General features: G+C 42.0%; 1 protein-coding gene across 1 annotated transcript in view; it reads right to left on the reverse strand.

Moving 5' to 3' along the window:
* Positions 1-1,039: 1,039 nt before the first annotated feature.
* The window catches only part of KCNJ6 (potassium inwardly rectifying channel subfamily J member 6), a 343,139-nt gene continuing 325,604 nt past the window's right edge, over positions 1,040-18,574 (reverse strand). Inside the window, exon 4 of the mRNA XM_059889585.1 lies at positions 1,040-17,688. Coding sequence (XP_059745568.1) covers positions 17,363-17,688 — 326 coding nt within the window. The 3' untranslated portion in view covers positions 1,040-17,362. The remainder of the gene's footprint in view (positions 17,689-18,574) is intronic.

Here is an 18,574-nt window from a genome sequence, read left to right on the forward strand (position 1 = left end):
TGGGATTCTCCAGGCAAGAACACTGGAGTGGGTTGCATTTCCTTCTCCAATGCATGAAAGTGAAAAGTGAAAGTGAAGTCGCTCAATCATGTCTGACTCTTCACGACGCCATGGACTACAGCCTACCAGGCTCCTCTGTCCATGGGATTCTCCAGGCAAGAGCACTGGAGTGGGTTGCCATTGCCTTCTATGAGCAACCTAGACAGCATATTAAAAAGCAGAGACATTACTTTGCCAACAAAGATCCGTTTAGTCAAAGCTATGGTTTTTCCAGTAGTCATGTATGGATGTGAGAGTGAGAGTTGGATTATAAAGAAAGCTGAGTGCTGAAGAACTGATGCTTTTGAACTGTGATGCTGGAGAAGACTCTGGAGAGTCCCTTGAACTGCAAGGAGATCCAACCAGTCCATCCTAAAGGAAATCAGTCCTGAATGTTCATTGGAAGGACTGATGTTGAAGCTGAAACTCCAATACTTTGGCCACCTGATGCGAAGAGCTGACTCATTTGAAAAGACCCTGATGCTGAGAAAGATTGAAGGCAGGAGGAGAAGGGGACGACAGAGGATGATATGGTTGGATGGCATCACTGACTCAATGGACATGAGTTTGAATAAAGTCTGGGAGTTGGTGATGGACAGGGAGGCCTGGCAGGCTGCAGTCCATGGGGTTGCAAAGAGGTGGACACGACTGAGCGACTGAACTGAACTGAATATTTCATGAGGTACAGAGATCTATCGGGTATTGGATGGGTCCCACCTGGTTGGGCAGGTGTGGGAAGGAGCAGGGCTGACCTGTTGCTGGGATCTGACTATGGGCAGAGGAAGGGGGGAGATGGGAGGGACACAGAGGAAGAGACACACAGAAAGAGAAAGAGAGAGGCTGAGTTATTCTGAAGCCATGATACGGTTCTTGATTTATATGGGCGGGAGGTCTGACTTCCTGGGTGATCCTGTGACAGGTTATGGTGCTTCAAAAATGACTCCTGTCCCCACCTGTAGAACACATGCACACACACACACACACAAAGAAGACACCAAGACCATATCAAATTTTGTTTTTATTGTTCCAGTCAAAAAAAAGGAGGAACACCTCAATATGTAAACAGTTACCCTAACACAGAGAGTTGTTAAAGATATATATTTTTTTATTCTAAAAAAATTTGGCATTGTAGTGATTTCTCAATACATAACTTGTGCTTTCGCGCGCCGCATGCTTTCGCCTTGGTGTCCGTGCGCAGACATACTTGGAGTTGAGTTACAAAAGGACTGAGAGGTGGTCAGGAGCCAAACCAGTGCTTGTGCCCTACCTGGCTTTCCTTCCCAAACACTGTGGTGGAAAGGTTGGCGATATTGACTTCAGAAGCTGATCTAGTTACTTATTCGGAGCAAAAGTCAGAAGACTTGTAGGGTTTTGGAAAAATGCATTTTCTTTTTTTTTTTTCCAGTTCATCACTAAAGGATCATTGGTTTTGCTCAAGGAAAACTTCATTTTTTGCATTGTATTTTTAGTATCTATAAATCTCTTTTGTAATTACTCCTGTTTCATGATTTTGCTGGACATGTAGATTACTACTAAATGCTATTGAAATTCTACCAATGATTTATTGTTTTCCACAGATTCACTGAATCATTTCAACTCGCTTGACAGTGTGGTCAAGGACATTTTGCCTTTTTTTCCCAGTAAAAGTCATTCTTAAAAAAAACAACTCAATCCTAAAGCCTTGAGAGCCTTTTATGCACAATGGTGGATTTACTAATAAATGCTACTGTGCTATTCTTTCTGTGGTCTGTGTTCCTTAACCTGGAATCCTAAGTCTTCTACAATTTAGCACCAGTTTTCAAAATGCATATTTTATCAAATCCTACAATAAGTTCTCTCTCTGCATCTAGGCTGACCTGGCTCCCATCTCCCAGTCTTGATTTGTGTTTGCCTAGCTTTGGACCCTCTCTCATGCTGACTCCTCAAACTTCAAGGAAAGCCCTCCCTCCCGGATCTCTATATTCCGAATCCCATTTAGTCTCAAGGAATATCAGGATGAATGTCCCGTCTCTTCCTTTCCCAGGAAACCATTCCCGAGGACTTACATGGAAGCTGACCTGCTTTCTTTAAATTTCAGAACAGTTGGTATACCCTCTATATTAGGTTGTCTTATTCTGAAGGCTAGAGTATGTTAATTTCCCTCTATGCCTTAATATCTTCATTTGTAAAGTGCGAGTCACTATTTGCTCACTGGGCTTCCGTGTGGCTTGATGCACTCAGCACGTGTTGTCACATGTAGAGAGCTGGTAGCCATGAGGTTGGTTGTAGGCTTATTGAGGGCAGAGGAAGTCACCATTTCTTAGAGTCTTCAGGGTAACTTGCCTAGGACATCACCCACTGCACTGCAACCGTTCATGGCCAATACTCAGTCCAGCACATGTAGGTTTAGGACAATTAACTATGGGGCATCCACTTCCAGAATATTCTGAGTGGAGTTTTTTCTTTATCTCGTCAGTGACTTACATCCCTGAGAATGGAAATACAAGTGTATACCTGCTCCCAGCATTGGTGAACTTCATGCACCTTGAAAACGAAACATTTTATTTCTCTGTAGGTGAGATTTATCAAAAACTCAAGTTTTAAAGACTTTCTGGGAACAGAATTGAATCTCTGTTTAGAAAACAGCGTTTTCTAGGAACAGAAATCGAAACGCCGTACCTGGAACACCCACGTGCAGCCCGGTGACACCTTACCTTGATGACTTGGTCCCAGGAGCGCCTGGGCTTTGTTTTGTACATTAGTTCCTGACAGTTCTATGTGGTGGTGGAATGAGAACTTCCAGGTCCATAGAAACATGGATGTCAACAAACATGAACGCTCAAACCAGATTAAGACTTCTCCTCAATCTCACAGGTTCAGATTAAAAAGATTATTAAAGTTTAGGCACTGCTGAGCACTTTTGATCTATTGACTTTTCCAGAATAGTTTTCTATCTTATGAAGTGGCTCACAGAACCACCTCACATTTTACAGGGCCATAGTAATGTTTTTGGCCTTATTATTGTGCTATTTTGTTAGAAAAGGCAAATATCATGAATTATCTTTCAAATAAGAGAGGAAGAGGGTGATATGGTTGAAATAAAGCAGTTGAATGAAAATGGTATTATGGTTTAAGCTTTTTGCCGCCTTAATTATGTTCTGTGTTGTTTAGTATCAATTTTTTTTTTTTTTTTTTTGGGCTAGCCTGGGGTCCTGGATGCCTGCTTCAGGGAAGGTAGAGCAGCATTCAGGTTAAAAGGAAGTTGTCAATAACCTGCTGGGGCTGCTCAAGCTGTTCATGGATGAACATGCAAGATGTGGGCATGCACTTATTTTCTATCAAAGACACTATATTTCCTTAGGGCATTTTTTTTTTTTTACTGTAGAGGAGAGTATAGTGCTTATTTAGTAATACTGCAAACAGTCAGACACGACTGAGCGACTGAACTGAACTGAAGTGAACAGTTGTCTAGAAGGCACCCAACTCACACTTATAGCTTGTCTATTTGCTATAGGAAGTAAAAGAGAGAAGAATGTAGTTGGTGAGGGTGTGCTGGTGACAAGCATGGATGGTAATGAAATTTCACTGCCACCTGCAAAGGAATCAGTGACACTCTTAAAAGCGTCTAAGACTTAAATCTAAATCATCTTGGGCTTAGTTAGTGTAAGGATGGAGTACACCAGATCTGATGGTGATGCAGACCAGAACTCAGAGTCACAGAAGCGAAAAATGTGGGATTCAAAGGCCTGCTGAACAAGATGAGACTAAGAGCAGACACATTTCCTCCTCAATCTCAACTGAAACACTCACCAAGATAAACCACATTCTGGGCTGTAACACACACCTTAACAGACTTGAAAGAGCAGAAGTCGTGCAATGTCTGTTTTAGACCGCAATGAAATTAAACTAGAAATCAATAACAGAAAGATAGGTGGAAAATCTCAACGTACTTGGAAATGCAACAACATAATCTAAATAACATACAGGTAAATAGGAATCTCAAGAGAGTTAAAACATATTTTGGACTAAATGAAAATGGAATTATAACTTATCAAAACTTGTGTGATGCCTTCAAAGAAGTGCTTAGAGGAATTGAGAAGGAAAAAATAAATTTCTCTTTTCAGAAGACGTAGTTTTCTATACAGAAAATCTGAAAGAATCAACCAAAAATTTTTTTTTTGCAACTAATAAGCCATTATAGCAAGGTTGCAGGATACAGGGTTAATATACAAAACCTGTATGGCAGCAATGAACAAGCAGAATTTGAAATAAAAAGCACACCATTGTTTACATGAAGACTCTCCCAAATAAAACACTTAGGTTTAAATCTAACAAAATACACATGGGGAAAACTACAAAACTCTGATGAAAGATATAAAGATGAAAGAAATAAATGGAGACATAGTGCATGTTTATGAATAGGAAGAGTCAATATCGTCAAGATGTCAGTTCTCCCTAAAGTGAATGATAGATTCAATGCAATTCTAGTCAAAATCCCAGCAAGTTGTTTTGTGGAAATTGACAGACTGATTCTACAGTTTGTACAGAGAAACAAAAGATCCAGAGTAGCCAACCTAATATTAAAGGAGAAAATTGAACTTGGAGGACTGACACTACCCCGTCTCAAGGCTGATTATAAAGCTACAGTAATTAAGACAGTGTGGCACTGGTGAAAGAACAGACAACTGGATCAGTGGAACAGACTAGAGAGCCCAGAAATAGACCCACATAAATACAGTCAACTCATCTTTGACAAAGGAGTGAAGGCAATACAGTGGAACGGAGACAATTATTTCAATAAAGGTGCTGGAATAAAACTGTACATTCATATTTCAAAAACAATGCATCTAAACACAAGCCTTACATGTTTCACAAAATTCACTCAAAACGGACCATAGATTTAGATACAAAATGCAAAACTATAAAACTTCTACCAGAGAACATATGAGAAAACTTACATGACCTTGGGTATGGCAATGACTTTTAAAATACAACACCAAAGGCATATTTCATGAAGGAAAAATTGATAAGCTGGTCTTCATTAAAATTAAAAGTTTCTGCTCTGCAAAAACACTGTCAACAGAGTAAGAAGACAAATCACAGACTGGGAGAAAATGTTTGCAAAAGACCCATTTGATAAAGCGCTATTATCCAAAATGTACAAAGAACTCTTAAAACTCAACAATAAAGAAGTAATCTGATTAAAAAATGGGCAAAGAGATTAAACACACACACTTATGTTCTACTGATCTATGACAACCCACTCCAGTATTCTTGCCTAGAGAATCCTGTGGACAGAGGAGCCTGGAGGGCTGCTGTCCATAGGGTCGCACAGAGTCAGACATGACTGCAGCGACTTAGCATGCATGCATGCATTGGAGAAGGACATGGCAACCCACTCCAGTTCTTGCCTGGAGAATCCCAGGGACAGCAGGGCCTGGTGGGCTGCCGGCTATGGGGTCGCACAGAGTTGGACACGACTGAAGCGACTTAGCAGCAACAGCAGCAGCAGCAGCAGCATGACAAAGAAGGCAAGAATATACAAGGGCAAAAAGTTTCTTCAATAAGAGGTGCTGGGAAAATTGGACACCTTCACGTAAAAGAATAAAATTAGACATTCTCTAACACCACACACAAAAATAAACTCAAAATGGATTAAAAACCTAAATGTGAGTCTGGATAATTTAAAACTCTTAGAGGAAAACGTAGGCAGAATACTCTTTGAGATAAACTGAAGCAAGATCTTTTGATCCGCCTCCTAGAGTAATGGAAATAAAAACAGAAATAAACAAATGGGACTCAATTAAAGCGAAAAGCTTTTGCACAGCAAAGGAAACCGTAAGCAAAGTGAAAAGACAACCCACAGAATGGGAGAAAATATTTGCAAATGAAGCGACTGACAAGGGATTAATCTCCAAAATATACAAATGGCTCATCTGGCTCAATAACAAAAAATCAGACAACTCAATAAAAGTAAGCAGAAAATCTAAATAGACATTTCCCCAAAGAAGGCATGCAGATGGTCAAAAAGCACATGTAAAAATGCTCAACGTCACTAATTGTCAGAGACACGCGAATCAACACGATTCTGGTCAGAACGGCCATCATCAAAAAAATCTACAAACAGTAAATGCTGGAGAGGGTGTGGAGAAAAGGGAACCCTTTTGCACTCTTGAAAATGTAAATTGATACCACCCTTTTGGAGAACAGTATGGAGGTTCCTTAAAAAACTAAAAATAGAGTTGCCATATGATCCAGTGATCCTACTCTTGGGCATACAACCAGAGAAAACTGTAATTCGAAAAGATACACTCACCTCGGTGTTTGTTAGAACACTATTTACAGCAACCAAGACGTGGAAGCCACTTAAGTGTCCACTGACAGGAATGGATAAAGAAGATGTGATACGTATATACAATGGAATATTTCTCAGCCATAAAAAGAATGAAATAATGCCATTTTCAGCAACATGGATGAACCCAGAGACTGGTACCCTGACTGAAGTAAGTCAGGGAAAAGCAAATATCATATAATAATGCTTATATATGTGGAATCTAAAAGACTGGTACAGATGAACTTATTTACAAAACAGAAATAGAGCAAAAACCCATCTTATGGTTATGAAGGAGAGGGGAGAAATGGATAAATCGGGAGGTTGAAATTGGCGTATGTACATTATTACTGTGTTCAAAATAGTGGCTCAGTCAGTAAAGTCAGTTCTCCTCACTCAGGCAGTCAGGAGACTACTTGCAATCCAGGAGACCTGTTCGATTCCTGGGTCAGGAAGATCCCCTGGAGAAGGAAATGGCAACCCACTCTAGTATTCTTGCCTAGGAAATTCCATGGACAGAGGAGTCTGGCAGACTATAGTGCTTGGGTTCGCAGAGAGTCGAATATGACTGAGTGATTAAACCACCACCAACATATAAAAAATCGATGACTAAGGACCTACTGGACAGCACAGGGAGCTCTGCTCAATACTCTGTAATGACCTACATGGAAAAGGATCTAAAAAAAGTGGGTCTATGTATACGTATGGTTGATTCACTTTGCCATGCAACAGAAACTAACACAGCATTGTAAATCAACTATATTCCAATAAAAGCTTTTAAAAAGTGGGCAATTACCTGAACAGACACCTCGTCAAAGAAGAAGTACAGTGGCAAATAAACATACAAGAAGATGCTCCATACCATATATCATCAGGGAAACGCAGATGGAAACAACGAGACATCAGCGTGTCCCTGTTAAAATGGCCAACATCTAAAACGCTGACAACTCCAAACGCTGGCAAGAATGTGGAGCAGGAGGAATTGTCGTTTGTGGTCGGTGGGAATGCAAAGTGGTCCAGCTGCTTTCGAAGACAGCTTGGCAGTTTCTTCCAAAGCTAAACACAGCTTTATCATATGATCCAGCCTTCATGTTCCTTGGTATTTAACCAAATGGAAAAAAAAAAAAACCCCAAAACCGATGTCTACATAAAAAACCTGCACACAGATATTTATAGCAGCTTTATTCATCATTGTCAAAACTTGGAAGCCACGAAGACGTCCTTCGGGATGTAAATAGGTAAATAAATTGTAGTTCATCGGGACAATGTGGGATTATTCAGCCCTAAAAAGAAATGAGCTACCAAGCCATGAAAAGATGTGGAGGAACTTAAATGTGTATTGCTAAATGAAAGAAGCTAATCTGTAAAGGCTATGTACTGTATGATTCCAACTATACGTCATTGTGGAAAAGGCAAAACTGAGGAGACAGTAAAAAGACTAGTGGTTACCACGGTTTAGAAGGAAGGAGAGAGTAAAAGGCAGACCACAGGTTTTTAGGGCACTGGAGCTATTCTGTATGCTGCTACCATGGTGGATTCAGTTCATTATATGCCACACATTTCTGAAAACTCAAACGGTGTTCAACGCCAAGACTGAAGCTTAATGTAGACGACTGGACTTTTGGTCATGATGATAAATCAACATAGGCTCTGAGTGACTGAACTGAACTGAAAGGAGTTTTTCTCAGGTTCAAAGCCACATGGACAATGGCAAGTTCAAGGAGAAACGATGTTGAGAGGACTTTGCATCCTGGGGGCAAAAACGAACCCTCCCGATTGGAAATTAGGTTTTCTAAAAAAACTTGTAAGTAAAATTTAAAAATCTCTTTTGTTTGTCCTTGGGTTTATTATTGAAGCACTATTTGACTACTTGTTTTGGACCAAACTTTATCTTTTATGTAGAGATTAATAAGATGGAGGCTCTTTGGACATATATCAGAAAATGTGAATTTAGTTTTGGTTTTGGGATCTTTTTAAAGGCAAATGTGATTCGACTGCAAGAGCGTGCACATGGGGATGATGGCTTGAAGAATAAGTTTTTAAGGAGCCTTTTGGCCTCCTAAGTGTGTGCCATCATAGGAATGTGAGATAGGAATACGTCACACCCGGCATGCTGAATAAATACCCATTTGCCTGGGCACTGCCCCTTGTATCTTCAGTTCCCCCAAGGCTATCTCCAGGAGGAGCACTCCTGGGGAGCCTCAGCTTTCTGGGGCCTCTGCCACTTCTCATCAAAGACTCCGTGGAGCGGTCCATGCTGGTAGGCTGCGGTTGCCATGGCAGCAGCCATGAATGATCTGGGTAACCAGGCACCACATGGGGGCCAGGTTTTTCCCCAGGGCACAGTCTGTGCAGACGGCGGCAGAGGAAAGACCACTGTTCACAGGCAGGTGTCTGAGTCACCATGTCAGAAACCTGCATGCGTGTGAGCTCACCGTTGTTCCTGCATGGCTCTCGTTTTAGATGAAGAATCATCGGGCTGAATGGATATTTGTAACTATCTTTGGCAAGCTGGCCAGCCCCGTCACAAGGACAAGAAAATTGCCCTGGAAAAGTCCAGCTTTCTCTTGGGCACAAGACTTCACTGATGTTCCATTCAGTTATGGGCTGATGTCAAAATGCCCAAGCATCACACTTGAGCCCTCAATGTCTCATGTCTACGGGGTATGAGCAAAATATTCTACGTTTTGGTCTCAGGTAATCCGACCATGAATATATTACGTGTTCAATTAAAACTGGTGGTAGACAATGAAGTAAGAGATAGGATTAACCCCAGTAATGGGCTTCCCACGTGGCACCAGCGGTAAAGAACCCGACTGCCAAAGCAGGAGATGTAAGTGAGAGATGTGGGTTCAATCCCTGGCTCAGGAAGATCCCCTGGAGGAGGACATGGCAACCCACTCCAGTATTCTTGCCTGGAGAACCCCGAGGACAGTGGAGCCTGATGGGCTACAGTCCGTGGGGTCTCAGAGTCTGACACGACGGAAGAGACTTAGCAGTCACACAATGGGTTCTCAGTTGCTGCTCAAGAATGGAATGAATACTCAGAGGAAGGTGCTAGGAAATCTGGCTTTTGGAGGTTGCTGAGGAAGGAAATTCAGAAAGAGGAGCTGGGTAGAGTGCTTGGATGACCATTTGCAGTGATGTAAAAACTCTGTGGGCACCTGGGGGACAGCTTAAGTTGGGTCTCCAAGTGTGGCAATCCAGACGTGTTCCTTGCAAATAAAAAGAAGATCCTTGACTTTGCTGTCACATTTGGTGGCTCTTCCAGAGGAAGGGAAACAGATGCAAAATTTTTTGACCTGGCTGGCATATTTTTTTTTTTTTTTTTTGGTTGTGGGGTGGATTTGAACACATCAAGACTCCTCACTTAAAAAGCGGGGACAGGTCAGATCATCTTGGGAGATGGCTGAAATTGCTGGATGAGGCAATCAAGTATGTACTCTAGGCCCTGGGATACCAAAACGACACAATTTCTAGAGGCTGAAGAATTAGGTAAAAAGCAAAATAAAGCAGTGAGGTAATCAACACGGAAATGAGAACTCTCTGGGACTTTACGCTTTCTTTTTTATGTGTTGCTGCTGCTGCTAAGTCGCTTCAGTCGTGTCCGACTCCTAGCAACCCCATGGACTGCAGCCTACCAGGCTCCTTTGTCCATGAGATTTGCCAGGCAAGAGTACCGGAGTGGTTGCCTACTGCTTAATTAAGCAGTTGCCTACTGCTTAATTTTGAGTTACTTATGTTAGGGGCATCCCTGTGCACAGGGGACTCAGAAGGTCTTATTTCAGTTCTTCTAGGAAGGGTTATCATCTCTGAGCCACTTGGGTGCTCTGTGGGGTCAAGAGTGCTGGCCAAGTCAAGCTCAAAAGATGCAGTGTTCCCAGCAGACGCTTCTGGGGGAGTTGTCATCAGTTAGATGGGCAGAAACCAGGACTGGAGGGAAGGACTCACCCACAGAGGTGGTGAATATGACTAAGGCTTCTGCACTACCCAAGGCTGAGCCAAGGGGCAAGGGAAGGTGTGGTTCATATGTGTCCCCCAAGTCAGCCAGGCTGAGAGATGATGCCAGAAAGATACTTGCTATGATGGAATCTGTGAACAGTATTCCAACTCTTTCTCTAAGCTGCCCGGTTAAACACCTAGAGGTTCTAATCTCATAGCTGTTGGGAACCCAGATCTCTGCCCTCCAGCTGATCCAGTTCTGCTAGCTGTGTTTAGCTGTGATAGACCCAGCGTTGATGTACTCCATAAGGCGTTCAGTTTGGACTGGGGTTTTAGTAACCCAAGATTCCATCTTAGGCTCCTGGGATGTCTTGTTCCTCTGGTTGGATATTTTATGTTTTCTATTAGAACTTTAGGTATGATGATGCATTAGGTGCTTATTTTACTAGTGCCTGTTGGAAGCAGATATTTACACTGCCTGAGAGAAACAGCCCTTCATGTTCTTATAAAGATTGACTGGTTGATATCACAGCATTCATGATTGGTGTTAATACAGGGGGTGGGTAGCCTTAATCTTGAAATGGTCGATTATACTTTTGGAGCAGAAACAATTTAGTTCCCTGAAATCAAGCTCTGTTGCCTATGTGGTCACAATTCTCTAACTGACCACAGAACACGTTAAAATGGATGTCTAGGGGTGTGGTGTCTAAGAATAATTTTTAAGTAACATTTTCACTGGTGATAAATCTCAATCACTTAGTCATGTTGCTACTTCAGTGAGCTATTCTTGTGAGTGTTAAAGTATTTTTTCCTCCTTCCCCCATCCCTCTTCTATTTGAATTAGGTGGCTGCATGAAGCTTTCTTTCACCAAGGTAATGGGGCCAAGTAAAAGTTTGACTCCTTTTAACATTTACTTAAGTTTTATGGTGCTGAACTTTGAGATATTTTCTCTCCTCCTTAGTTATTATGCTGTTCCACACAACTGCAAGATTGCAAGCTTTTTGCATGATTGCAGATCCTATCACCTAGTTTCAAACACAGGACCAAATCCATCCCAGTTTCCATCATTTACCTGTTAGCAATGCAATATCACAATAATTTATTACAAAAATTTTTCTTTCCCACCTAACTTCCAGGAAAGCACTTGTAAGAGAACTTGATGTATTTTTTCAGTAGAACTAAATGGGAGAAAAACCTGGCTTGGCTGACTTATGTCTGGCTTTGAAAATGTTCCCTTAGAATGCAAGTGAGTTCAGTCTGGTGATACTAAAGAGTGTCATTTAATATTGATTTATCTCAAAACCCCAATGTCTGAATTTCTTCGATCCAATATTTCTGTAGTTACCAGTCTTTATCTTGTACTTCAGATTCAGAAGGCAGCAAACAACACACCAATTCTTTTACTACACCTCTGTTTCTTCCTGAGCATTTTTCCAAAGGACCTGTTTGTTTTTATTCGCATGTTAACCTTTTAGCTGAGTAGCTAGAGGGAGCCAGAACATGTGCAACTAAACAGGAGTGGTGGCTCAGGGTTCTTATCATATTGATCAACTGTGGGCTAGAAGAACCTGGCAGGGAAAGATGGAGAGACAGCTCAGTAGTCTAGTTAGTTCTGTTCCAAGAAGGCATGAGAGGGAAGGCAGGTAGGGAGGGGAATTTGTTTGGACATGTGGCAACCACTGCAAATCCAGGCCATCCCACTCCACAGAGACTTGGGACCCAACCATTTCCGTATTTAAACTCCTGTGAATATCAGTGAAGCAATAGCTCAGTGAAGGAATAACTGGGAATTCTGATTAAAAAAATCACTCATTAGTTTTAATTTTTAATATAGTAGTTTTACCATATCACTTTCTGAAGTTGCCACTGAATCTTGCCTCACTGTTTACTCTATTTACCACCCTTGGGGAAATGGTTATAATAAGGAAACAGTTTTTCTTTGAGACTCAGCTCAAAGAAACAGACAACTGTGAAGCAGTTCTCTCTCATTAAAAAATAAGTTATTTTTCCTCAAATAAACCTATGCACAATACTGGAAATAGATTTATACTGGAAAAGATCATCATTATTCTACGTTGCCCAGGAATCTTTGAACAGTACAGTACAATATGCAATAGTATTTAATGGTACTAATAGTATTTAATAGGACAGTGCTGGGATTGGCAAGCTTCTCCTGTAAAGGGTCAGATAGTAGATACTTTAGTCTTCTGGCTATGGGCCCTCTGGCTAATTAACTCAACTCTGCTGTGTATTGTGAAAGGGGTCATAGCAACACATAAGCAAATGGGTGTGCCTGTGTTCCTAGAAAACTTTATTTATGGATACATAAATTTGAATTTGATGTAATTTTTACATGTCGCTAAATATCCTTCGCTTTCTTTTATTTTGCACGTGGATTTGAGACCAGGATCTGTAATTAACTGGACTTGCGGCCTCAAGGATATTACTCAGCTTGCCCAAACCCTAGTTTTCCATCCGTAAAGTGTAAATTATAATATTCAAGCTCTCATGGTAGATGAGAATTAAATGAGATAATTCATGAAAGTGCTGTGAATGCCCCAAACACTACACAGTGTAGGGGGTACTGCTGTTTTGTTATTATCGTCCAGACTGCATTTTGTCAAAATCAAATAGTAGCCTGACCAAGTTTTGACTTCTAGATGACACTACATCCAGAAGCTCTCTGAGGTGCATTTTACTCCATTTTGAATTAAAGGATGACATTTGCATAAATACAGGTTGGCCATAAAATCTAGAAACAAGATGTTATTAATTGACTCTGTTGTAATGCAATATCAATGAAACATTTATTAGGTATCTACTGTTTATATTTTTTTACTTCATAGCCATCCACTGACAAGAAATGATAGACAAAGCTCACCATCTGTGTAAACATTTAACTTTCAACTGTCCTTAGGACTCTTTTGAATCAGAGCATCACCCAAGTCAAGGCAAGACTGAAAACTAGTCAGACTAGTTTGGCAAGCTCTTTTGGAAACGACTATATTTTATTTTATTTTTTATCTTGAATCACTTAGCTAACCAAAGTCAAATAATTTCACATTCTTTCGGTGAGTTCAAATAGTTATTGAATGGAACTTTTGTCCACTGGCACCCACATTCATAAACACTTTCTGAATATCCCAAAGATAGTGACTTCAACCTAAGTACAAAAGCAAAGGGGGAGAAAAGTAAGAAAACTTAGGGAGAGAAAAACAGGAATGTTGCTTGGAAACTTCAAAACTTAGGCTTTTAAATAAAGTCATAAATAATTTTAAAATTATAGAGTATCATGAGAAATAGACATTTTAGAGCCTTCGTTTGGTTAAACCGGCAAGAGAAAATTGTGCTTTAGAAATAGGCTGAACTTTTTAGATACAGTGGCTGGAATTAATATTCAGGAACATAAGATACTAACCTAAATCGATGGAACTAGAACTGGAGAATGAGGGAAACAGCAAAAGAGAGGGTTGGATGGAAGAAGGGGGTGGGGAAAGAGACATTTCCTTCCCACGGACCTAGAGTGTCTATGTATTGGACCAAACCAGGCCAGAAGGCCATATTTTGAAGAGATTGAAAAGCAATGACCTGACCTTACAGGGATCACAAGGGTGTTAATCCAAAAGAGTATAGTCTGCCCATGGGACATCCAGAAATATAAATGATTTTATTCGTTACATAAAGCTGACATAAACAGGTGATCTTCTAGTTGGAAAGCATGTTGGGGTGGGTGGCAACGAGAATCTGAGGGTCTCAGCAGCCCTTGGGGAGGTCATGCTTCCAGCTGAGTCTGTCTTTTCTCCAGATTGGGGTCAGCTGTGGCAAGTTGTAACCCTTTAGTCTAAAATTCTTATCTGGCTAATGATACAGCCATGCTTTTATGGGAAAGGGACTCAAATATGCTGCCGGACAGATCAAAATATCATGTTGAGAGTGATCCTCATTCATTATGAATATTGAAGGATTAAAATAGGCTTATTTATTTCAATAATGCTGGATTTCCTATGGAAATAAACAAGGGACCGAGTGATCGGAGACTGGATATGGTGGAAGAGAATGGGTAGAAACTGTAGTCAGCTTTGCTGGACTGTCAATGAAAAACACCTTTCAATACTTGCTACTTAGAAAATTCAGTCTTAATGAGCTTCTTTCAGTTCCAAATCTTAACAGTTGACACAAAATACACTGTTAAACTGTGTTAGCAACAATTGTAGAAAAATAGACATGTTTGATAAGGACATTCTAATAAAAGGTTCTTCTGGAGCATCATCATTTAAAGATTCAGAGGCTCACATTACAAAAACGAGATTTGGTTCGTGTTCCATCTCCAACCACATTGACACCAAAGACAGTGAGAAAAGGGGAAAGGCCTCACACCTGGGTGTCCTGTCACAGACACAGAACTGACACTGTGTCTGCCCAAAGAGTTGCTAAGGCTCTTTGCTCAGCTGTGCGCAAGGGGCCCCACCCCAACCAGACAAGTCTGTGTTTTGTCCTTCAAGTCTTAGTAAAGCATTTGGAAAGGCCCGCTGAGTCTCCAGGAGCTACGTTAGCAGACTTCTTGCAGCCCCAGCTGATCTTGCTTTGTGCTACCACGCCTTTCCCTGCAACTCCTGGTGCTGCAGGGTTAGCGTCCCCAAGGCAAGAGTGCCCTGTCTAAGGCTACAGTGAGGTAAGGCCACAGTGCCTCCCTGCAGCCTGGCAAGAGACACACGGGGCTCCCTCCTCCTCAACTACAACCTCCTTTTTGGGGTGTGTGGAATGAAAAAAACTAACACATAGTCAATGCAAAAAGTGAAATGTTGGCAAAGAGGCAAGAGCTACGGCCAACAGTTTTGTTTTCCATATGATCAGAGCCAAGACGTAATTGTCTTGATAAAAGGTGTCAGAAGTGGGAGAAGAGAGACACCCTCCCTCCCCCGCCATGTCAAACTTAGGAGTTACTTTCCTTATCTCTGGGACATGCTTTTTAGTACACGAGGTCCCCAAACTACAGTGAAGGCCTGTGCTATCTGGTTAGGGAAGGCAAGGGCAACAGGGAGGGGCAGCTAGTTTGAGCTCTGCAACCTCCACGGTGCAAAGCCTCAAACTGAGCACAGCTGTAGGAGCTGAAAATGAACTTGGATCCAGTCAATGAATATCTGTGATGGATGGTTGTGTTAGGGAACACACAGGTTATAAATGCAAAATTAACACGAAAGATCTGTTTCAGTGCAAAATCTCCACCTGCCCTTGAGGTTTTGTCTAAGATTCTCTTCTTACTCTTATTTTTTCATTTGAAATATTTTTCATTTTTGAAAATTAGATTTTCAGTACAAAATATTGTTCCTTCCTTCCCTCCTTCTCTCCTTTCTTCTTTCTTTCTTTTTTCATTTACCTTTGCAGATTAAAACGAATTAAGACTGTCATTTTTTTGGTCATTTTCTTTGACTGGGAGACACTTTGAATTTATAGTCTCTAACCTGTGGCATACTCTAGAGCGATTCTTTATTAGACCATCACTAAGATTGTTGATCTAATCATTGAATACTGAGCTCTGGTAATGTCATCATCATCATCATCATAAATACCAATGCAAGGAATTCTGACGGCTAAGCCCCTAGGTACAGGAAGGGTGTCAGATGGAGTCAAGGTGTGTGAGAGCAGTGATTGTAATATACTTTGCCCACTGCATGCCATCGTGAATTTCATGACTTTAGACCCAAACCATCTTTTACAAACTTACCATGTCTCGTCTTTAAACTGTGTTTATAGAGTGGAAACAGTAGGAGAGTCAGTGGTTTTGTAGAAGAAAAGGTTCTCAAACTACGGTTCTACGAAGGGCGAAACTCACTGGAAAAGCATCAACACATCACCGATGGGAATTCCCTGGTGGTCCCATGGTTAGGCCTTGGCACCCCTCCCCTTGCAGGGCCCCAGGTACAATCCCTGGCCAGGGAATGAAGATCTCACAGGCTTCGAAGAGTAGTCACCCCTACCCCTCCACCCCACCCCCCAAAAGAAAGAAGGAAAAAAAACCCACACACACACAAGAAACAAAAAAAATGCACATCATTGGTGGCATGCCAGAGCATGTTCTCCTCCTGAAATTCTGCCCCAAGCTAATCAGTGAGGTCCTTGTAGTCTTAAAAAAGAGACCTCAGTTTTGTAAACATTTCACAGTATATCAGCATATTGGTGATGAGTTTTGCCATCTACTGGACCTCCAAACTTCCCCCAGACCTATGGCTTATTAGAGTCAACGAAAGGGGTCAGTGAGGTACCCAAACGGCTGCCAGTCTGGGACACAGAACGAAGGCCATGCACTAACGGGCCAGCGGTCGATGGGATCAAAGAAATCCAGAAAACAGAGACATCAGAACAGAAATGCCTACTGTACTTTGGGGATCATTTTTTTTAATCTTATTTCTAAAGTTATATATCTAAACCTACATTGATTTTACATCTATGTACAGTATTTAGAAGTTGTGTTCTACAGTACTTTTGTACATGCTGGGTTTTATTACTAACTGCAAAAGAAAATAATTACATAAGGCATATATATGTACAGTGCTTTGTCTTCACCTCACCTGGGTCCTATAACTGCAACGCCCACAGAGGGCAAGCACCTCGCCCCGTGGATGAAATTTATTGAGATGTGTAAAACGGAGGGCTCGACTCCATGTCTCACTGCATGAATGAATAGGCACCAGAGACCTTCCTCGTCATATCCCAGGGAAACTCTTTGATGCACTCTTTTGAGTGATCTGCTATTTTACAACACATGCAGGGGAGTAGCGTAAATCTCTAGTCAGATGTGCCCTATCCCGGGAGGAGACCAGGCTGGGGCCACAAATGAGGGCATATATCACCTTAACCCAATCTGCAAGCTACCTCGTCAATCTGAATTAACTGAGAGGGCAGGTAGATATTTTACACCTTGAAGATTTGTTTCCTGGTAATGCCAAACTTAAATATAAGGAAAGAACAGAGTAAGAGACAGAAAAGAAAGAGAATGAGAGACAAGGGAAGGTTGCGGGGGGTGGGGCGTGGGGGTTGGAGAGGAGAAAGGGCAGCCCCGGGCCCGGGGACTAAACTTTGGATTCATTCTCTAGGTTTGCCACGTCACCATTCCTCTCTGTCTGCTCCTCAGGGTTCTTTTCCTCCTCCTCAGTCTCCAGTTCTGCGTGTTGGTTGAGTTTGCTGGAGACAGACCAGCTCAGGGGCAGCTCGGCCCTGCTGGCTAACTCGGCCAGCTCTTTGGCACTGAGAGATGGGGTGCTGGTCTCGTAGGTCTCATGGAAGCTGTTGTAGTCGACTTCGTAGAACCCATCCTCCAGCGTCAGGACAGGTGTGAATCGGTACCCCCAGAGGATCTCACTGGTGATGTAGGAGCTTCGAGCTTGGCACGTCATCCCTGCAGAGAGAGTAGAAGCATTAGTGTGTGTGTGTGTGAGTGTGTGTGTGTGTGTGTGTGTGTGAGTGTGTGTGTATGTGTGTGTGTGTGTGTGCACGTGCAGGCTTCCCACTGACCAGGGGGCTCAGGGAGCTGGGCAGTACTGCTGCGTGTAGTGTTGAGACTGTGACCTGCATAGGCTGTTGTAACAGGGAGGAACAGATCTGACTCCATATTTTATCTGCTTCCTTTACCTTTGCACTCTGTTGTTTTTGCTGCAACTTACGAATGTTGCCGATAGCCTGAAATATACAGGAGACCCCATTTTCAAACTTCTGATCTTTGAAGGCATAACATTGTCCTATTGGTGTAGAGATAAAAAGTTGCAGAGCAGAGAATAACATTTGTCCTGCTGGAGTTTACAGGAAGGTCATGACCTGAACTATGTGGACAGCGGCAAGAAGAAAGGATTCCCGCTCTGAGAAGTTTGATGTTTTCGAACTGTAGTGCTGGAGAAGACTCTTGAGAGTCCCTTGGTCTGCAAGGAGATCCAATCAGTCCACCCTAAAGGAAATCAGTCCTTAATATTCATTGAAAGGACAGACGCTGAAGCTGAAGCTCCAATACTTTGGCCACCTGATGCAAAGAGCCGATTCATTGGAAAAGACCCTGTTGCTGGGAAGGATTGAAGGCAGGAGGAGAAAGGGGTGACAAAGGATGAGATGGTTGGATGGCATTATTGGCTCAATGGACATGAGTCTGAGCAAACTCCAGGAGGTAGTGTAAGACAGGGAAGCTGGGGTTCCCTGCTATAGTCCATGGGGTCCCAAGGAGTCAGACATAACTGAGCAACTGAACAATGACAACCATACACCCTCCCCTTTTAATATAAAAGGAGCCTGAATCC

This window comes from Bos taurus, chromosome 1 (genome assembly GCF_002263795.3).
Source record: "Bos taurus isolate L1 Dominette 01449 registration number 42190680 breed Hereford chromosome 1, ARS-UCD2.0, whole genome shotgun sequence".
Lineage (NCBI taxonomy): Eukaryota > Metazoa > Chordata > Mammalia > Artiodactyla > Bovidae > Bos > Bos taurus.